At 41.1% G+C, this 23,349-nt stretch overlaps 1 protein-coding gene across 1 annotated transcript in view; it reads right to left on the reverse strand.

Moving 5' to 3' along the window:
- SH3GL3 (SH3 domain containing GRB2 like 3, endophilin A3) overlaps positions 1 to 12,463 on the reverse strand; it is a 51,559-nt gene extending 39,096 nt beyond the window's left edge. Inside the window, exon 1 of the mRNA XM_065688625.1 lies at positions 12,258 to 12,463. Coding sequence (XP_065544697.1) covers positions 12,258 to 12,302 — 45 coding nt within the window. The 5' untranslated portion in view covers positions 12,303 to 12,463. The remainder of the gene's footprint in view (positions 1 to 12,257) is intronic.
- Positions 12,464 to 23,349: the final 10,886 nt, after the last annotated feature.

The following is a 23,349-nucleotide window of genomic DNA, read 5'->3' on the forward strand; positions in this document are numbered from 1 at the left end:
CTGTAGCTGGCTCCTGTATGAAGTCTGACTTGGTTAGAGCTCTTACAGAATAGCCAATCACAGTATTTTTCTGTTAAAGTAACACATGCTAGTGTTGTGACTTCTTTTACATCATTGAAATAAAAAATAACTAACTCCTAGTTCTACAAATAAGAGATCCATCAACACATAAATCATAGCTTGCATGTGCCAAAGAGGCAATTGAAATCCTTAAAACATTTAAATATTTTTTCTTTTTGAGAACACTTGACTGCACTACATAACTCATGACTGTCCAGTTGCCTTCCTGCATTTTCCATGACCAGAGACTTCTGTTTATTAGATGGTTTTACTGAAAACCCATTTAAACAAAAATCAGCTATGGTCTAAAACTGAAGTTAACTGTTTGTCTGTGTTTGTGGGGGGTTTTCATTCGTTTGTTTTTTAAGTCTGACTACACTGGGCCTCCTCATCAGGACAGCAAGCTCCTACCAACTCCTCCTACCTTTATGCCTTAAGCACATCCTCAATGCCCACACTTTCAAGATCACTCATTCACAGCTGATGTCAAAGAATCCTGTTAAAGTGAGGGCTAGGAAAGGGTCAGGTCTTTTTATTCAGTTTTTGGGCTAATCTAATTCTGATTTATTTAAAGTCAGAATATACTTACATCATCTTCACTGAAGTCAGAACAATCTCATTATTCATTCAACTCCATAGCAGAATATTTGAGCTTTAAAAATTACCTGGCAAATACTTCAGAGCACCAATACAGGCCAAACACAGGAGAAATAACATGAACAAGACAAGGGCACTTTAAAGAGTTATTTACAGCTTTAAGGTCAAAGCTTATGTATTTGGGTTCAATATTCTTAAATTTGTTTAAGCTCAAGAGCTGCTAAAACTAAAAGATACACTGCAAATAATGAGGAGTACCATTTCTAGTTTTGAAAAGCTACTACACAACTATGTATCTATCTAAAGTAAAAACTTCCTTGGCAGCGCCATAGTTTAGTGACAGCTTTAGTGACTCCATTACCAGTGAAAAATGTGGCCAAGATCATCCGCTACTGAGACCCAGGTGAGTTGTACACAGGAAGAAGCAGAACAAGGCTGTCAGCCTGTTCTGTACATAGCCTGACAGGCTGACAGCCAAAATAGAAATTTTGGTTGATTTGGTTTAGAATTAACTTCTCCCCACAAGAGCATACTACTGCTCATCTCTACTTCAGCATAGTATCTACCAGCAAGCCTACCCTGCATGCATATAAAGCAATAAACAATCAGTTTATTGCTTCTTCAGAAACTCCTTTCCACCAGGCAGTAATTGTTACAGAAACCCATTCCCACCTAATCAAGTCAGGGATTTGTCCTTCAGCATTATTAAACTATTGCTTACGTTTTTCAGTACTTACACTAGCCTTGCGGATTTTAAGTTACTATAAAATGGAATGACGACTCTTTCTCTTACCCTTTTTACTGCACATTTTGATTTAAGTGGCATCATTCCACCTTTTCTGAGCAGTCAGTGCTGTAGCTCCCACTGCTTTTAACACATTGTGAAACACCCACAGTATTTTGCCACTCAGGCAGTCCCTGCTACTTGCTACTGAAGACAATCTACCTGTTCCTGCTGAATACGGATTGGACATTTTCCCTTTGAACCACCAAGACTTTTTTGTCTTCTCTAGTTGATAGGCTTCTTGTTTCAGTTGGGTTTTAAGGCGTTTTAGTCAACAGTATTCTCAAGCCTTTAAGTTCACATTCAGCATAGGACCTCTGTGAAGTAAGGTGCCTCCTGTTTCTGGGTCTACTACAAATGCAACTGACTTTAATGGTGTTACAGTCTCATTGCTCAGCGTTTTTATAAGAATCCAGCAGTTCGGGAGCACTGCTGACTGGGCTGGATTCATGCATGGCCCTTAGCAACAATACCCATGGGAAAAACAGAACAACTTAAGATCTCTTACTTTCTTTGCTAATGCAACCTGTGCTCACCATGAGTTGTATAACCTACACAGAGCAAACAAGTCTCAAGCACTCTTGTGTATCTGGAAGTTTTTCATAACCTGTGCTCCTTTCATTGACTTAATAGAAAATGAAAAAATGCAAGTGTGAGTGAAAAAAAACAAAATACAACCCAACTTCCATCACTGTGTTCACTGTGACTAATCTGGAGAGGAAGTCACTGTGTATTTTTGTCTTTCTTCATAACTCTATTTCACAACTTAGTAGTGGTTTTAGGCAGCAACACATTGTAACACACAATATCACAAACTAAAATGCAGTTGTGGATAACAGGGCTTCCCAGCCACACTTCTAAGACAGACATGCACTGTCCTGACATCCACGAGGTACAATTCTCTTTAATGCTAACAGCAGCGCTGCAGAAATGCACCACTGACTTCATCCATGGGTAAAGAAAAGAACTTCCCTCAGCATGCACACAGAATTGTCTGCATTTCATTGTTATCAGAGAATCACAGCACAGTTTGGGTTGGAAGGGACCTTAAAGCTCATTCAGTTCCAAACTCCTGCCATAGGCAGGGACACTTTCCACTAGACCCGGTTGCTCCAAGCCCCGTCCAACCTGGCCTTGAACCTAAATATCCCTGTTTAAGTTTGAACCCATTACCTCTTGTCCTATCACCAATGTTGCCATTTACTATGCTTTCTTGGAGTGGTTCTTTTGTTTCCCTTTCATTATGTAAAACTATTTTAATTACACAAGAAGTCAGACTATATTTTCAACTGAGTGTACTTGTCTGAATTGATGAGAAGTTATGGACTTTGGTTAGTAATCCACTGTAACAGGGTTTCTCCCCTCCCATCACACGCTCATCTACTGTGACCCAGATGCCAAGCTGACAGGTGCCACATTCTCTGTGGGAAAGAGAAAGTGTTCCCGTGCCTGTGGCATTCTCTGGCCATGCAGATGGCGCAGGCACTGAATTTTAGTTTCTGGCTCTCTCAACAGAACTGCGAAAGGGAAATCCACGCTCTTGAATCAAAAACAATGACTTTCGGACCTCCAATCCACATCTTATTTATGGCACTAAGTAATTTTTTCCCCCCACACTTACTGTCTGCTGGGGAGATATCATTACCTGAAAATCCTGGTTTCTAAAACTCAGCTTGCCCATTACAGAGGGGCATTAAAAACATAATGGGAAGTGAAAATACCATGTACAGCACTGCTGAATTTTAAATCTGTGGAATTATACCATATTTATGTGGAAGCTTTAATCCAAACTCATACCTACATTTTGTATTTATGAATACATCTTATACAAGATAAAAGAGAATTTAAAAAAACCTAAACACAGTTAATAGAACACGGTTCTTCTACACACTTTTCAAACCCCAAAAGTTTGAACGCAGAATTTCTAATGACTGGGCATTGCATTTATAGTCTGGAAATACACAGTCTGCTCTTGGTTCTGGCACTGACCTGCTCCTTAACCTTGAAGTCACATCACCTTCAAGTACCCTACCTGCACCTGTAAAAAATAGGAACAGTGAGACTTACCTGCATTTGCAAAACACTCTTCCCTGGGGAGGGAAGGGGCTCTTACCACCCAGGACCATCTATACTTGGGTTTAATATCTTATTTCTGGTTTGATTGTTAAAAAGAAAAAAAAAAAAAAGAAAAACCGTTTAAAAATATTTTCCCCACTTTTTCACCTCAGATCTGTAACCTGACTACACAAGAACAGAAACACTGCCAATCATGGACAAGGGAATTTTAGTACCCCTTGATTTCCTTTCCTTGAGTCCTGGATTCTTATAATCATGTTCAGTTCCTAACCAGGCCAATTTCAGTGTAGTTGTCACAGTTCATTAAACACAGGTACAGTATCAAAAGCGTAATTTAATTAGGGTACTACAGAAACAGAATTAATTCTTGTCAGACACTTGGCATTGTCCTTTGAATAGAAAGCATGGAAGGCCAAGTTATTTTTGTGTTTCACATACACAGCTGCCGATATTTGAGATGTTGCAGGAAATTAACTGGTATATTCTCCCATCAATGCACATAACTCTTAATAACCTTTAGAAACGTACACAGTGATAACACACTAGGGCTCTAGAAAACAGAATTGAAGGTGTAATCTAATTTCATTAGCCCTTTTCTAACTGGAGCTGTTAAAAGCATTGTTAAAACCTGCATCTTCAGCTTCCATCAAGTCATAAAACTCCAGCAGTGGGTTCCTTTCCATGAACAGGAAAGAGACTAACAATAACAGCACTGTATAGAATTAGACTGTTGCAATACACTGGCGTGAAAGTGGCATTAACAAAAATAGAAGTCTTTTATTCTTAACAGTATCGTTACAAAACAAAGTTTGGGGTTTATAGGGTTCTTACTGAATGTATGAAGAATGGGACACATTCTGTAACTTGAATTACATGCATGCTTACAGAAAGTATTGGTGTTTGGAGGGTACAACAGACACAATGTGGTATTAAAAACTTCTATTCTGCAGCAATAGTTTGTTCTGCAACTGCAGCTATTTTGTGCCACTAAATGTATACAACTTGCTTATCTTAACAGGAAGGAAGCACTTGGACTGAGGTTTTTTTAAGCCAGATTCTGCTCTCAGTTTCACAGTTATGCTGCACATTCCTATATAAGTGGTCCTGCATAGTCATCCCAGACTTCTGTCAGTAAAACTAAGCAGAATTTGTCCTCCTATATGAATATTCTAAAGCCTGCCCCGAATTCTGTATAGGAATGCAACTTCCTGGTAGAAATGTATCCACTAAAGATATTTAAGCAACTTCAAGTAACACTTAGCAAATGGTGCTGAAGAAAATCTTAATGCAATGCTGTTGCTCTGCTTCACTCACCTATTTGTTTTTCAGCATTGCAGAACTCCCAAGGGACTGCACTGCACTGTATTACCCAACATGTGCTGCAATGACTCAGGCAACAGCATGAGGTAAGGATGGAGTGCCAGCTCTCACACAAACCTTCAGGATGCCTGTGCAGAACTCTTCAGGAAAGCCAAGAATCTATAAAAGGAGATGCGCTCAAGGAGAAAGTTCAGCTTCCATTCCATTACACTATACTATTTTCAACTGCAATACCATTCAGACTCTTATATATAAATATTTTATGTGTAAAATATAACTAACCTCCTTCCAAAGTGTAGCTGCATCTCTGCTATATTCTCAATTCACAGCATTATCATGCTTCTATTGCAGGCTTTGAGAGCTGCATTGTTGAAGGTTGCAGAGGCATATGACTGCTATCTTCTGCTGATTTATACACTGACTGAAGCACTCAAAGTTTATTTTTCCTACATTTGTGCTTTACTGGGAAGGCATTTAGCACGTGATAAATACTGTTGGAAATATAACCGTAAACCTAAATCTGGAAACCTAGTTTCCCCCTCCTCCCAACTCCAACAGATAAATCTTTTAGCACAGAAAATCACCTCCATGCTTCAAGTAACTGTCTTCCTAGCTGGGGCCCAGGAAGCAAGCTTCAGCATAAGCAGGGTGGGCTGCACAACCAAAAGTCAACCACGTAACCCAGAAGTGAGTTAGCCGTACTAATGCCAAAGGAAGAGGGCTGAAGTGTGGATTAGTGTCCCCTTACTGCACAACCACCAAACAAGAAATAAAGAACCCACACAAAACTCCCCAAACAAATACGCCATGAACTAGCAAATCTTCAAAGATTTACACAAACCCTCAGCCTTTCCTCACATCATCTTAGGAAGATGAACAGCCCATAATGTACATTATAGTTGTTATAATCACTGGAGACTGTTGTTATGCAATCCAGTCATGACACAGGTACAGACAAACTATACTGTCTAATTAGATACCTACATATACACGGAGGATAAAGGCACGTCTGACACTGTCCCACACGACATCCTTCTCTCTAAATTGGAGAGACATCAATTTGATGGATGGACCACTCGGTGGATAAAGAACTGGCTGGATGGCCGCACACAAAGAGTTGTGGTCAGTGGCTCAATGTCCAGCTGGAGACCAGTAACGAGTGGTGTCCCTCAGGGATCGGTGTTGGGACTGGTCTTGTTTAACATCTTCGTCGCTGACATGGACAGTGGGAGTGAGTGCGCCCTCAGCAAGTCTGTCGATGACACCAAGCTGTGTGGTCCGGTTGATACGCTGGAGGGAAGGGATGCCATCCAGAGGGACCTTGACACGCTTGTGAGGTGGGCTGATGCCAACCTTATGAAGTTCAACCATGACAAGTGCAAGGTCCTACACCTGGGTCAGAGCAATCCCAGGCACAGCTACAGGTTGGGCAGAGAAGAGATTCAGAGCAGCCCTGCAGAGGAGGACTCGGGGGTGCTGGTCGATGAGAAAATGAACATGAGCCGGCAGTGTGCGCTCCCAGCCCAGAAAACCAACCGTATCCTGGGCTGCATCAAAATGATCATGACCAGCAGGTCGAAGGAGGTGATCCTGCCCCTCTACTCTGCTCTTGTGAGACCTCACCTGGAGTATTGTATGCAGTTCTGGTGTCCTCAACATAAAAAGGACATGGAACTGCTGGAACAAGTCCAGAGGAGGGCCACGGGGATGATCAGGGACTGGAGCACCTCCCGTATGAAGATAGGCTGAGGAAGTTGGGGCTGTTCAGCCTGGAGAAGAGAAGGCTACGTGGGGACCTAATAGCAGCCTTCCAGTATCTGAAGGGGGCCTATAGGGATGCTGGGGAGGGACTCTTCGTCAGGGACTGTAGTGACAGGACAAGGGGTAACGGGTTAAAACTTAAACAGGGGAAGTTTAGATTGGATATAAGGAGGAAATTCTTTCCTGTTAGGGTGGTGAGGCACTGGAATGGGTTGCCCAGGGAGGTTGTGAGTGCTCCATCCCTGGCGGTGTTCAAGGCCAGGTTGGATGAAGCCTTGGGTGGCATGGTTTAGTGTGAGGTGTCCCTGCCCATGGCAGGGGGGTTGGAACTAGGTGATCTTGAGGTCCTTTCCAACCCTAACTATTCTATTGATTCTATTTTTTGCCCTGGCCAGTGGCTGAGGGTCTACTCTCCTCTCCAAAATGTGTATAATTATCCATTTCAGAACATCTCCAACAATAAACTAAATTCTACTGTCCTTTTCACCACTATCCTACTCCCACAATTCTATAAGGTTTGCAAGAGTACATCCAACGATCTAATAAAAACTAGGAACATGACAGAAGAGCACTCTCTCTCTCTCTCTCTTTACCAATGTCTTGGATTCACCATGCCAAATTCAGGCTGGATGTGAAAGGACAGCATCTCTAACAGACCATATGATAATAGTTTATAGTCCTAATGTTTCTTCTCATGTCTCACTGGCAAGTTCAGGTTCTCCATGAAGTTTGTCCCTTTCTAGTTTACCAACGTACTTCCTTTGCTAGCAAGCACTTAGGTAAGTAAAGTTTGTGTGTATTACCTCAATGTCAACATAGACTTGAAAAACGGCTTAAACATTATGTCTAGGCTAGTGTCATTCACCTACAATGTAACAGAAAAGAAAAATAATCAGAAGAAGAACAAAAAAAGCCAAACACCACAGCAAAACCCAATAACAAGACTATTCTGTTTGGGAAACAACAAGGTCTTGATTCTGATCTGGTCTTTATTGCAACAGATTGAATCAAAAAGTCACAAAAATCAGTGGAGTAAAAGCAGAAACTGGGGAGAGAAGACACATCCCTGCAACTGTTAGTGACTGCCAAATGCTCCTAAGAAATTAAAAATAGAAAGAGGCCTTTTAAAACATTGCTAAAACAAAGATGCAGTACTCTAAAAGAGAAATGCCATTCGGGATACGTGAGAGACAAAAGCCCAGAGTATATACTTAATTACACCAGGTTAAATCACTTTAAGAAGGCAAAAAGGTTGTAACAGACTCTGGTTGTTTTGGTTAGAAAATCTGCTCCCCCTTCACCTCTACCTATAGACAGCAGAGCCAGCTCCTGGTTCACACTTGGAGCCTCTCTTTCTTCACTGACAACAGGAGAAGGTTCAAGAAGCCAGTCTGCATAGGCTACCACCAACTCTTGACACCGACATAACAAATAAGATATTCACAATAATTGAAAGTCACGTGTTTCCTCAAAAAAAAAACACATTAATTTCTACTATTGCTAAGAAACTAAGCCTAAGAAATACAACATGAATAAGCTATTGGTAATGGCACTACTGCTATACACAGACTTCAGCTACAATTAAAAAAAACCCCAAAATGTTAATTCTAAATCGACAGCAGATTTCCTATGCCAGCATTGTGGCTGAGCTTCCAAAACACCGTAAGGGAGGGAAGTTCACAGCTCACTAGCCTCTAGCTACACACATCTTTACACCGAAATACTAGCCTGGCTGCAGTTTCAGAGCACAGCAGAAATTACAACAGCATCTGCCATCTATTAAGGCTCCCTTATTCACTCTGTGTGCCTACCGCTTTTCTAAACAGAAACACCACTCTAAATATACTCCCAGTAAGCATCAGAAGATACAGTCCTCCCACCAGCTGGGTTATCCCACATGCACAACCACCACGAGACCAAGGGCTACAAAAACAGCAGGCAGAGATACACCCACCTACATCAAAAGGTTTCAAATTGAAAACAGGAAAACAGATATGTCAGAAGCTGAAAGTGACACGAGACAAGTTTTCATCGTGAACAGAACTCCCTGAAGGTTAATTTGAAAATTCTATTTGCAGATACATTAAAAAATAGGGGGGGAAAAATGCTGAATTCCATGAGACTGGCAGGTGATTTTATCGGCTCTGAGAAACAGCCTGTACTCACTTATCAGCCACTGAGACGTGGTAAGATGCCGCACGGGTTCTATTTCATTATTTCAAATTGCTTATACTCAAGGGATCATCCCTGATGTTAAATGGGCAGAATGGAAGCGATCCTCATTCCAGTCCACTTGAGTGTTTCAATTTAAACCTAAATAACCTAAATATAAGAAGCATAGCAAAGAAAATTCTAGTGTACCTGAAAGCTATTACACAACAGATGTATGACCTTTGGGTTAGATATAAGCTTTGAGTCTATCAGTTCTGTGACACCACGGGAAGCAATTATTAGGGTACAGATAATGCAGGAGAACTGCAGCTTTACATATTGGCAAATACAGAAAAACAGTTAAAACACCACTCACTCTGGTAGTTCTAACAGATGCTCGTAACTCAAGAATTGTCTTCTCAACCTCTCCAGCAGATACTTAGGTGAAAACCTACTCACACCTGCTATTTTCAATGGAAAAATAGTGTGATTGAGTAAAAAATTTCTAGGAGAAAACCAACAAGAACACATACTGTGAATTAACGTATTACGAACAGAGACACGGTGGCTTTTTACTACACCAACCAAGCCTGCAATAGCATGTCATGCTTGGTTTTGGGGAGGGCTTCAGTAACCACAAGAAGTTCGCTGCTGACCTTTTAAAAAGCAAACACTTATTTACTTCACTGAAACTTCAGATAAATCAATCTGACATGCACCAAACATCCCAGAAACCTCAACAGCATGTATAAATTTGTAAGTATTGCTTGCTTTTTTCCTGGACTCTCTAAACTTAGGATATCAGTCTACACACAAAGGAGATCGCTGCTAGTCAACACAAAAGCTCTACATAAAAACACACAGAAGAGGCAGCTTTTGACAAAGATGAAACTGAAATGCATTTCTTCTGCAAAAAAACAGGGTTCCACAACAGTCAGGGGGTTCAGTTAGAGTATACAGAGTTACAGAGTAACTCCATTTTATTTTACCTAATCTTTCTATAACTTTATACTATCTGTATTTCAGTTAGAACTGTGGTTTATTTCAATTGATGTATATTTTACATCATGCATATATTTTACATACTACAGTATTTCAGTAGATGTCTGGTTAAGCTTGGAAGTATACGGATATGTCACTTCTTGGGTATTTATTCACATTTCTGAATGAACTGTTAAATACAGACTGTCTTAACCCACTTGCTTTACCTTTCAGATTTTTGTCTTTAGGTTCTGTCAGCCTTCAAATATTATTTTTATTCCTTAATCACATGTCCTGGCACAAGTCTCATTCCCTTCAGTATTCCTGAACGTCCTCTGGGAAATTTGCCAGTTCTTGTCATCTGCCCCCATTCTCCTTTGGGAACAGTAAAGGAATTAATTTCATTCTTTCTGCAAGCAATGCCCATCTCTGCTGTTAACAGTTACACTTACATCTCTCATCCATTCAATGCACAAAGGTATATGCCTCCTTAAGTGATCCTACAGTACTTACAGACTTCAATGTTCTGTTGAGAAATCCCTCTTTCATGCTCTGCATTTGCTTGGTTTAGCATATTGTAAAAGAATTTAGCTAAAAGATGGAGTGCAAATACTTCCATTTTACACATTCCTCTTTATTTTTGTTAGTTTCAACAACTGTTTAGTTTGTAACTTTATACATATGGGCATGACTGTGCCTCTGTGTGTCAGAGATAAACAGATCAGTTATTTAGACCTGGATGTTTTGATCAACTCTGTGTATGCTATTACTTCTCCTATTTTTTCCACTACTACTTTACCCAGCATCTTATCTGAATCCTTCCAGAATGAGCTCTTAGGAAGCGTCTTGTGTGTCCTCGGGCACCAAAACAAAAATATCCAGTTCCAGTATCTTTTTCCTGCACGTTAAGCTCCTACTAAATGGTATCTTTTTCCCCTGTAGAGAGACTTTTTCAGTCAACTTCCTTTGAAATCCTTGCTCAGTCCTGCATTTGAAAATAAGTGGAAAACTCACCTGTGACCCACCCTGAGAAAAGAAATATTATCTGAGTTATGCATCACAGTTGCTTACTGTAATGAATACTGGAAGTTGTACAACATTTTCTCTACACACTTACAGCCAACTTCAGCACATCCTGTAGTTTTTGCCATCGCTGCTACCTCGATCAGGTCTCCTCCCTTCTTTATTTTATGTTTACCGGACATCCAGGCAGGATTAAGCAACTTGCACTGTTACCAGTTGCTAGATGAGACAGCACTTGTGGTTACCCCTCTGACTTCCTCAGTTAAATACCTCCTTCTCAAGTAACAAATTTACCATAGCAAAGGCTACATGACAACACCATAAATCAGGGACAAAACAAGCCAAAACGTTTTATAAACTGTCCTTACATTTGTTTCCCTGGAAGTGCCACATTTTCTCACCAAAACAGTTAAAGTTACAGATTCATGACAGCTTTCAAGAACAGTACATAACACAATACAAAGAACACTACTGGAAACAAATCAGATACAAATACTTAGCATCTCTAGATCCAAACAAAGTGCACATTCTGCATTTGGGCTGCTGACAAGCCAAATATCTGAAGGAGAACCTAGAAAGACGATAGCTAAGCAGCCAATGAACCTTTATTTTCTCACTCCCACCAAGACAACAGCAGTTGTCTGGTCTCACTGAATAGGCTACAGACACTAACTTCAATATTAGCATTGTGATTAATGAGAGTCAACAAAAATACAGATCTCAGAGCAATGTGCAAGCAAAGCAGCTGAGGCTTCCAAACACCTTCGGTGAGAAGAACCCACTGCTGCCAGTTCCTGAAGCTACCCTACCAGCGTAGGGCTTCGAGTTAGCACTATCCTGCTGTGCAGCGCAATCTGTCCACCTGCCTGGCAGAAAGGGGGCTCTCTCTCAAGAGGAATCAGGGAAAGTATTAAAGAAAAACACATTGTAAACGAGAAAATAGATCAGGAATGAAAGGAGTCAGGAGAAGACGAAGGTTCACCCAGGAAAAGATAAGAACACAATATCTAGAAGAGGAGGGAAAACTCTAGAAACATAGGATACCCTCTACAGGACCAATATACGGTATGCCGGGTAGGATAACAAACCAGTAGTTTGTGGCATAACAACACAATGAATCAGTCAGGGAAAAGCTGGTACCCTACAGCCTGTACCTTCAGCTGAGGCCTGGGAGTACAGACACAAACCCAGCACTAAATAACAAATATTAGTAACTAAAAGCAAGACCCGACGCCCCAAGCAAAAGGACAGAGGCGACCCTTGTAAGGATCTACATAAGGAGCTAAGAGGCAGTGCCAAACGGGAGAACGCCGAGGTGAAGCTGGAGACAACGCTCCCCGCGGTGCCAGGGAGCGATGCCGATGTCACCACCCTGCAAAAGAAGACCGAGGTACCCGCTGCCCTGCGGCGGGCGGGCAGCAGCGGGCGCGGGGCGAGCCCCCCACCAGCGGCCAGCCTCCCCGCAGGGCTGCGGCCCTGCCGCGGCCCGGAGGCGCTGCCTTACCTGGCTGGCTTTGTGAAACTGCTTCTTGAGCCCCGCCACCGACATCTTCCCCCGGCGCCGGGCGCCCGCACGTCCCGGCACGTCCTGCGGGGTCCCCGCGGCCTCTCGCTGTGTCACCCGCGGCCCCGGCGCCCCGCGCCGCTGGGAGCATCGCCTTCAGAGCGGGTCCGGCCGCTCACACCCCATTGGCCACCGCCGAGGCATATGCAAATGACAGACCAGAGCCGCTTGCCGATTGGCCGCTTGCTGGGGCTATGCAAATGTCCGCGCTCAAAGACGCCCACGCTGCGATGTTGCATAGAGACAGCAGGGAAGGAAAGGTGAGCGGGCGGGCGGCTGCCGGGGCCGGCAGGAGCCCTGCGGGCGGGCGCATCGCTGCCGCGGAGGGGGCGGCCTGCCGATGGCAAGGCGCTCGCTTGAGCGACAAAAGGTCTCAGCACTGATTTCAGCTCTCTAGCCCTATGTACAATAAGGCTCCGGTTTTCTCTTCGTAGGCCTCATTTCTCGTGAGTCCGTGTAGCATCTCTGATTGAGCTTATTCATCTCAGATCTATTATTATACATCATAATGTTATTGTAGCGTTGAAAACATGAACACACAGCGGTCGAGAACACAGCTGGTGGGAGCTATACATCACAACAAAATACACTCAGTAGCGTGGTTCCATAACTATGTTGATGCTGCTCCGGTTGAGAAGGGCTGGGGCTCCCACCACCTCCCTCTCAGAGGAGCAAATGTACTAGGAAGCACCACACTAGAGGAACTGCTTAGTTATTTGCCTTGTCATTACAGGATGGATCCATTGTATATGAATGTAATATGCCTGCATATCAGCAATGTGCTGATACAAATATGCAGTGTGGTTATGCCTACAGTGGCTGCACTTTACTCCTGGGAAGATACACTCTGGGATATGCTACAGGGTCCTGGCTGTGAGATTACCAGGGAGTTGTGACTCAGCTGAAACATGCACATGGACCTGGGAAGCAGTTTAGAGATAACCTTTGCTGGCTGCAGCAGGGCTCTTGGTGTCACTGCCATGCTCACTGCATTTTTGTTAGATCAGGAGAGGCATTTTCAGAGTGTGTTACAGTTACTTATTCATAACAGCAGGGAGGACAATGGCAAAACATACAAGAACTTCAGGATAATTGTCATGTTGTAAATCAGGAGAAAGGAATCGCTATCTCTCCTGTTGGAAACAATTATATGCCCTATGAAACAAAGTGTAAAGACAGCCGTATTTGTGAATCGAGGACCTCTGACTGGCTTTCACTCAACAAAGGACTCTATACAGAAAGGCAGAAGGGACAAAAGATATAGCAAAAAGCATAGCACCAGTCCACTTTCACTCTGGAAGACAAACTGTGAAGTGAAGCCTTTTCAGGTTTCCAGACTGAAAAATGAAAGAGGCCTGCAATCACCATGCTATGTGGTGCTGGGGAAGGACCGTTTTCAGCTACTTCACAAGTAAACATGATTTACACCACCGGCACCTGATTTCAGTACCAATCACTCCTCCTAATGGAACAGGCAACAAGAGGTTAAGTGTCCAGGCCAAACTGGGTGGGGCTTTAATTAGCAACACATTTGTAGAGGGCTCAGGTGAGAAATTAATGTGTAAATTACCTAAACTAAGAAACTGGAGTTCCATAAAAGGTGTTAAAGCAATCTCTCAGTGTACTGAGGAATTAGGGAGAGAATAAGGTGTAGGTTAATCTTTGGATTTAAAGAAACAGTGGACCAGAAGCTTGAAATAAGTCACTGTGGAGAGGAATCAATGGATTATGGAGGCACTGCAGCTGTAAAATTGGATTAGATAAAGAACTTGAGTAAGGCTATCTGCAACTTCCTTTTTTTTCTAATCCTGCTTGTAACCCAAGGGTAGCAGCTACCTTGTTGAAGTGATACAAGGATTTGCAAGTGGGAAATGCCCTGTGGAAATTCAGCTTCATAGCTTTAATTGCTCAGTGATTCAGATAAGGTGAAAACATAATTAGTGAGCCAGCTTCAATAGTCCAGGTGCTAATGATTTGGAAGAGACACCCTAAAAGCAAAAGTTATAGCTTGTAGCCAGTAATATCTAAAAACTTAGCTATAACACATAGTTATCTGTAACACATAGCTCCTGCAAAAAAAGGGATTGCGATTTGCTGGATGATATTCCTTAAGGTTTATGAAAAGTTACCAATTCAGTCTGTAAAATGAGGGAAATCAGAAATAATACAAAAACTGTGGGAAGTGGTTCAGATTAATGCTGACATGATGGGAAAAAAAGCTTCTGTTAAAAAGAACTGTTACAAGAAGAAGACAGGCCAGGGCCTAGTACTACATAAGCAATAGTGAAAAATGCTTTACAGACTCTGGGAAAGAGGGGACCTTCAGGGCCAAAGTTCTACATGTCTGGATATTTAAACAACAATTACAGTCCAACCACTCAGAAGATGTCAAAGTGCATGAGAACAACAGATGACGGCTCCAACATGTTATTGTTATTGAATGAGATGTGCTAAAAAGGGCAGTGAAATTTGTACAAATTGAGAACTCCTAACTGGGCTCAAATCAAGGCAGTGACTAGAAAATATGCACTGGCTATTTGCATCAGGGAACTGGGCTTGAAAAGTGGTCCTGTGAAATTCAAACAAGACAGATATCTGGATAAATTCACGTTTCACTTGGATTTCAGTACGGCCAATACTGTGTGAAAAACACAGTCAGCAGAAAATCAACTTGAAGATGTGGCAAACAATCTTACAGCTATTCACTTTTCAATGAACAAATAACCTTAAAGCTGAAAATGCACTAGCAGCCATAGGAAGTATGAGGTTTTCAGCAGAATGAAACCCAGAAATATTTAAAAAATTATCCAGAGGTACCTTAGCAGATGAAATTACTTGGACCTTGCAGTCAATTATATCCGTGTTTGCTTCAACGTCTCTTAAAAGTGAGAAATCTGTTGGTGAAATGTGATCTAGGTCTTTGGTAGTTACTGCCACAAAATGCAACATCAAAAGTGGGAGAAGAGATGAGTTTGTAATGAAGTTCTATTGGATTTGATTCTGGGCCATGCTCACTTTCTAAGTAAGGCATTTACTTATTCCTTACGGCTTCAGAATTATTCAGAATAAGTCACTGTGCATCAGCTTACCCTGCAATAAATTTCTACACAGGGCATTAGAAGGAGACTTTGGATGTACTCACCTGATACAGGACAAGAATAACTACATGGCAAACCAGCCTACTGAGAAGCCAAATTACTGCTTACCAAGACTGGAGTCATTGAGCTAAACCTATATGAGAGACCCATAAAGGAGGTTTTCATCTGTAGTTGAATTAGAGATTAGCAATCCCAAATTATGGATTCATGACAGAAGAAGTAAATGGGAGCTACTCACGAATTCTCCACATGTTGAAGAAGTCTGATTTCCCAAACTTCATCTTCAAAACACTGGCAAGGGGGAAGAAAAGCTAAAGCAGAAAAAAATACCCCAAACCAAAGAAACCTCAAATGCTTACATTCCTACAGGCTTCTGTGGCTTTCAGCTTGAAAAAAAAATTTGCTACATCAGAAATGGAGCATTCACAGGACTACGTTGAATAGGAGGGAAAGAGGACAGTGTTAGGCAAAAGTGAGCAAGACTCTCAGTCACGGTGATACCTACTGATGGTCCATGAGGACTACATGTATTCAGTGACAGCACAGAGGACTTGGTTAGTTTTAGCATGCTACCTGTCAAAACTGTGGTCATAGGCTGTGGTTTTCTGGTCAGAGGAAAAGAATGTATCTGAAAACTAGAGCCAAGAAAACGAGCATTCTGAAAAGGTGATCCTCCAGGAAAACTGTGCCATTTGAAAGAGCAGTTTCCAATACTCCTCTCCACAAGAGAAAACTTGTAGGCAGCTTTACAAATAAAGCAGGCTCAGATATAATGTTGTGTGCTCTTTGAAAAAAGTGGGGCCTCAACTCACAATTCTAGAAAAAAGAGTAACACTAAACTGAATTGACACTGATACATGGATATTGACCCAAGTAAATGGAATAATGTCTAACATAGCAATCCGGAGTGAAATCCCAACAACACTGGATGAAACTGGTCACAGATTTCTTCTATTTCATTATTTTTCCCAGTGTTGGCTTCCAGGTTTGAAGTTGCAAGACAAACTCGGGAGCTTCCAGTGGGAGAACAATGCCAACAGCAAACTACCTTAATAGTGAAGTCAGAAGAAAATCCTTCTGCCCAAAATGCCCAAGACAGTAAGGATACCTCATGGGCCTGTTTCACCACCCTTTCTATATACTTACAAGGAATAATTATTTAAAATTACACAAAAAGAAGTTGGTGATATGAAAATATGTTCACACACAGAAGCAGGTTAACACTATGGTTTTGCTTCTGGAACATAAAAAAGCAATTCTGCATGTCATAGCACTTGCTGTGCAGATAAACTAGCTCAGATATTTCTGACATGGCTTTGCATCGCAGTATACATTTCATAAGAAAGGGAAAAGAACAGGCAGTCTTCTCTACAGAGCCAGCACTGTCCAGAACTTGGAAAGCTCCCTGTTCCACACAGACACTGCTGGCAGTCAGAGCAGCGATATGTGACCCTGGGGCCGTTAGACACTCTGGCTAACCTACATCAGTTGTTTAGGACATTTATGTTTGCTCCCCAGATCTTCTAACTAAATGTAGCTAGTGAATTATTTTTGGCATACGTGATTGTTCTTCTCAAGCTGACTTTCCATATGTGTTGCTTTACCATTATCCAGATCTTTGCTTCTTGTCTTGTCTCTTTCCTATATTTGTATTCCACATGCTGCTTCACGATCCTGCAGATACTTCTATCTTCACTTACTTTCCTAAATCTCTCTCTGTTGTTCTGCAAGTGTCAACAACAAGACAAAACCTCGTTAGGTCTTAATGCCTTTAATTAATACATATGGTTCTAATTAGATGTTTCTTTTAAAAAGACACAAACAGTTTAGATTAACTCAAATCTAGACAGAGATTTTGTGTTAAGTTACATGTATGTGTACTATAAGCAGCTACTCTAAATCTGAAAACTCAAAAACCTAACTTCTTTGTGTCTGCTTGTAAAAGTTTTGCAAATTATACTATGTGGATGGACTCCTGAGCAGCTCCTACTTGGAGGTCTTGTAACTTTTAGGTGCCTCAGTTGCTTCTGGTAGCAGTAAAAGTAATTAGTTTTTACTCAACATATATCTAGGCACTCGGTGCTCTCAGACAGCTCTAGACTGTCAAAAAAATGAGATACATGTGTAAATTGGAATAAAAATGTGAACGTCCAAAATTACTCCACAGTGGAGAAAATTCTGGAAATAACAGAGTATTAGTTAGTGCTAACCTGGGTACTCAGAACATTTTTATTTCCTCCATACTTGAGATTTCTAATTTCATAGAATCATAGAATCATAGAATAGTTAGGGTTGGAAAGGACCTCAAGATCATCTAGTTCCAACCCCCCTGCCATGGACAGGGACACCTCACACTAAACCATGCCACCCAAGGCTTCATCCAACCTGGCCTTGAACACCGCCAGGGATGGAGCACTCACAACCTCCCTGGGCAACCCATTCCAGTGCCTCACCACCCTAACAGGAAAGAATTTCCTCCTTAGATCCAATCTAAGCTTCCCCTGTTTAAGTTTGAACCCGTTACCCCTTGTCCTGTCACTACAGTCCCTGACGAAGAGTCCCTCCCCAGCATCCCTATAGCCCCCCTTCAGGTTCTGGAAGGCTGCTATGAGGTCCCCACGCAGCCTTCTCTTCTCCAGGCTGAACAGCCCCAACTTCCTCAGCCTGTCTTCATACAGGAGGTGCTCCAGTCCCCTGATCATCCTCGTGGCCCTCCTCTGGACTTGTTCCAGCAGTTCCATGTCCTTTTTATGTTGAGGACACCAGAACTGCACACAATGCTCCAGGTGAGGTCTCACAAGAGCAGAGTAGAGGGGCAGGATCACCTCCTTCGATAAACCACCGGAAAAAACCTGTCAGATGTTTTCCTTCGGGGTAGGTCTGTTTGGTCTAAATGATCGGTTTTCTGACCATATCAGGAAAAAATAACTTTATCTGAACTTCAAATCCTTCCATTTTCTGTACAGCAGCATTACTTTACACAGGCACCTGGTTTGCCTGTTTGACGCTCACTTCCTGGCTGCGTTATGTCAAGCAACTACACCTCCCCTAATGCATCTGTGGCCATGTGCAGACCAACGTGGGCCCCTGCGGGAGTTTGGCCAGGGCAGTACCGTATTGCACTGTGGGAGATGTAGTCTCACGAGGAGCCCAGCCAGCCATGCGGGACTGCATCAGTGGACCTTCAGCAACATAACAAACCGCACTTTTTCTATTGGAAAACACCAAAAAGAAATCCGTAGCCATTTCCTAACTGACATTTCTTAACCTCTGTTCTGGGGAAGAAAAATCAACCTATTTCAAAAGCTCATTTAGTTTAAGAGAAAAACAAATGGTGTGTCAGAAATACCCGCATAAGGAACATCCCTCTTTTTGCTGGCCTTTCTAAAGTAGCTATGTTCTTTCTTATTAAAGAATATGGCAGAATAAACTGTAACTTCAATTAAGTCAATATTATGACTTCAATGAGTGGGAATAATGTGCAGAAATGTTGCCCTGATTTCAAACAAATTGCACTTGAGCTCTGTGCTGTTATTTCTTAGGTGACAAAACAGAGCTCCTGATCTTCTGCATGCAGCTGCCTGTCTTCATCGGAAAATGATGATGTTCTCATTGTTGACAGTGCTAGCACAACGTTTGAAACTAAAATGTCACTAGAAGAGTAACACTAGCTTTAGGAAAGTGCAAAGGATAGTCATCTTCATGTTAGAACTGCTGTATCAGAAATGGTGGGAACAGTTTCGAAGCAGAATGTGCTACAAAGGAGCATAACTGTGGTATAAACTGTAGCACATTTACTGCTTGAAATCCAATGCAGAATTTCATGTAACTGTTCTTCAGTTATAGAACAAATCTTTAAGTATCATCTTAATAAGTCTTGCTCTTCATAATGATCTTTTTCAGTGGAAAAAGGACATGCTGAAGAACAACACATGTTGTCTTGCCTTGCTTAGAGAATGAACGCGCCAGCTTCTTTCATAATTTATTCAGCTTTATCAGGTAAAAAACCCTATAATCAGCAAGAAATCTGAGTAAAAATCTTAAAGAACACAGTCTGTATGTAATAAAAGGAGACAAACAGTAAAAAATCCAGTGGTCTATGTTCTCTGTGTATAAGTATATATGCCTACTTTTATTTTAGCTTTCTTCATAGCACAGGACAGAAAGTTATCAACTCTGTCACACAGTGTCCTCAAAGAATACACAATGTGGACATTTCAAAGAATGTTTAAAAGCAATTTGAGTATCAGTAAGTGTCCTGTACCAAGTTTGTGAATATTCAGACATACCTGATTTTAACAAAACTTTTACAGCATGGATGTTGTTTTGCTTTCAGTGTAATTTAATAGGTCTTTTGGGATCTGCCATGTTTGAACATCTGGGAATCATCACATGTTGTCTGTTGATCAATGAGGCAACAGGAAAGGCATGATGTGACACAGATGTTAAATATGGCAATACTCCATAGACCGACTGGATCACGAATGGGAATGATCAGACTTTGAAAAATCTGATTAAGATTCATTGACTGGATAAATTTCAAGTTTTGGGTTTTTTTTCCTTGAATTTCCTAACTGATCTGATAACAGTGGGTATTACAGCGGTCAAAGAATTATTGGAAACTGGCTTATTTGGAGGAACAGAATGACGTATCTGAAGACAAGGACTTTTACTATCAAATACTTTATAGGGAGATGAATACAACTTGCCAGGTCCCTGCTGTCTCATCATGAAGATTAATGTCTACTACTGGATAACTCTGCTACTCCTTGTAACACTATGAATGCATAAATCAAATTTATTGCATTAGTTTAAGCATCATGGTTAATTGAGTAACTGCCACTATACTAAGAAACCCTTTTTCTTCCCTCCCTCATATGCAAAGAGGAAATGGCCTATATTAATTCTTTTAACTGTTAACCATGAATGCCACCTTCTGGCTATGTACAGAAACGCCCTTTGAAAGCGACAGGGAAGAAAAGCAGAGCTTTCATTCCGTCGTTACCAGATAACCATTTCAATTAAATACATGTTAAAATGTGTTTATTAAAATGTGCCTCCTGACAGACTGCCTAGCTTGCTCGGTGAAATATAAAGGTACTCAGATATTTACTTTTCTAAAGAAATCGTGTAGTTTAAAATAATAAACACACCTGACATTGAGTTTCTGTAGAAAGGACCTGAAAACTGTTGTATTTAAAGGTAGCAGCTGAATCAATATCGTGAATGAAATTCTGCCCTTGCTGAAGCTAAAAGGACTTCTGCCACTCACTTCAGTGGGGCCCAAACTTTCCACCTGTATTTTTTGAAAGCCGCTCTTGTGAACTGGGGTTTGAAATCTCATACGTTTTTAAGGAAGCCTGGCATATATTCTGCTGCAATTCAGTGCGCACAGCATTTTAGAGTGGAAGCTGGTCCTGCAAAACAATGATGGTAGAGGTTTTTGGAGTCAGGGACCTATTCTTTCCTATGATCAGACCAGATTAGCTGCTGCTTGCTTGAGCTTCTCCAGCAATAGACTTACAGTTCTTTGGTGTTGCTAGTACAGGCAAAAGCATGTTGTATGTACCAGAACATGTTCCTTGGACCAATCGTATTGTCATGGTGTAATGGACTTCCAAATCAAAGCAAAATTCTACCCTAGCTGCTAGGATGATATACAGACAGCAGGGGAAACAAGCCAGGGAATTTCTCTCACCTGGGGAAGCAAAGAAGCAGCATTTCTCCAGTGCATGAAGAAGAATATTTGGGCAGACAGTAGCTGAAATCCGCTGCAGTTACAGAGTGCCTTAACTCCATTGCATTTAACTTATCCCCTATTTTTTTTACCTAGCTATTCCAGCTTGGTGATCTCCTCCTGCAGGCTTGAATTCTCAAGTGTTAGTTAAAAATCATTTCAGTGAGTCCAATCCTACACTTAGATATATCAATGGGAAATCAGTCATCTCTTCTTAGGGTCCTTTTGGTACTATCAATTTCTTTACTGAGTCAAGTATAAAACAGTAGAAATCATATGCAAGCTGACAAATCGCTTAACCTTAACATAGACACTGGACCACTTTTTATTTGCCTAATCCATGATTCTGATATTTGTTAATGTTATCAGATATGCATTTATTTCAAGGATTCAGTGAAAAAGTGAACATTGGAAGACAGTAAAAAGTAGTGACAGCTATTGTGTATTAATTAAATGATGTCTGACTTGCATGATGAAAGTTTTCCTTATAATTAAGGAAAAGTTTGTTAAAGTTATGTGAAATATAATGGGCTTTCATATGCTGCAAATATCAACAACATCTGCAATAAATGAAAAACCCATGAAGCTTTATCAGATTATTTTTTTTACCCCCTTCTTTGGAGGAAGAAAATAAAAGATGGGGATTAATTGAGCTAAAACTATAGCTCTGCTCTCCCTACAGGCCGTACTTGCTTGTTTTTCCTGATAGGCCATCTTGCAAATATGACCCATTCACTGATACATGGAAAGCAAGTACTCACTTACTCAACCCATCTATACAAATGTCCACAGAATTTGTTGTTTTTCTCAGCTGCTATCTGAGAAATCTTTAAGAAGCCATTTATAATTCTGACATGTATATTGCATTTTGACATACATACTATGTAATGGAAAGCACATTTGTGAATCTTGCCTTTTTTTCCCCTTCAACTTTGGCTTAAAACTTTACAGGGCTTCTAGGATTCATAAAGCACTGTGCTTTGCCTTTAACGAGGGTGATTATGAACAGGGTGCTACAGAGACATTAGTGTGTGTTCGGTGACTTTGTGGGTTTTTTCAGGGGGAGGAGGGGATGGGGAGACAAGTGCTCAAGGCAAAGAGAGAGAAATGTTCCAACATGAAACTGTTCCAATTTACTCTATTAGTGATGCTATCTCCAATCTGTAGATGGCAGTGATCTTCCACTGCCTGCTTCAGGAGGCAAGGGGGAGTGCTGGTCCTGGGGAAATCCTAAAATTAAAACCAATATGCAAACAGATGTGGGGAAAATAAATCATGAAGTTAACTTAATTCTATACACCAATCTTCCTTTTAAACTAAAAAGTACTTAAAGATTATAGGAAGGCATACCCTTTATTATATTTCCTTCATGTAATTAGAAAATACATCATACCATTTCGAACTTATACATTGCTTTACCGAAGGAGTTTCATGACAAATTCCAGAATACTGTGGTTTGGAATTTATCTACAATCAAAACCTGTTGTGGGATTCTGGCCATCTTGTATGTACTTTTGATGCATTTCAGTATTTTAATCATGTTTGTTCAAATAATACCTGCATTTTTCCTCCCAAACACTTCTGGGTACTTAGCTGCATCCTTCCTCAGTTGCTCAGCAGGTCTGTATCACCTGTTCAATTTTTAGCTGTTTTTTCTCTTGGCACTTGCATTGGTTTTCACTTTCGTTCAAATAAAATGCAGAAAATGGAGTGTGTAAAGCTGTCAGAGTATACTTTAGTGAAGGGTGTGAAGTGAAGTCCACTGAAATCAAAGAGAATACTGCTATTACTTTAAGTGGATTTATAATCTTGCCTCCCAAAATCTGCCTTGCTTGGTGACTGGCAGAGAGAATTTTCAAAGCATAACACAAAGTCTAACTTTCCCCTTTTATCGCTATTTTCAGTTGTGGTTTGTATTTCTGGTTTTTTTTTCCTTAATGATTCAGCCTATAGAATTTTAAAATATGATGCTTTTCATGAAGATCAGGCTATAAAAACAACAAGATTTTGAAGTTCTATTTAAGTGTCACATAGGCTTCTAGCATCAGATTTTAAATGGTATCTAGACACAAAAAGGCAGATGAGGTGCCTAAAAGGATTTCAAACAGCGTCTAAATAAATAGCATTTTAAAATTTGCTTCTGAAGATCATAAGTATCAATGAGATTTGGGGTTTTAGGGAGGGAGCTGGGATATCC

This window comes from Lathamus discolor, chromosome 8 (assembly GCF_037157495.1).
Source record: "Lathamus discolor isolate bLatDis1 chromosome 8, bLatDis1.hap1, whole genome shotgun sequence".
Classification (NCBI taxonomy): domain Eukaryota; kingdom Metazoa; phylum Chordata; class Aves; order Psittaciformes; family Psittacidae; genus Lathamus; species Lathamus discolor.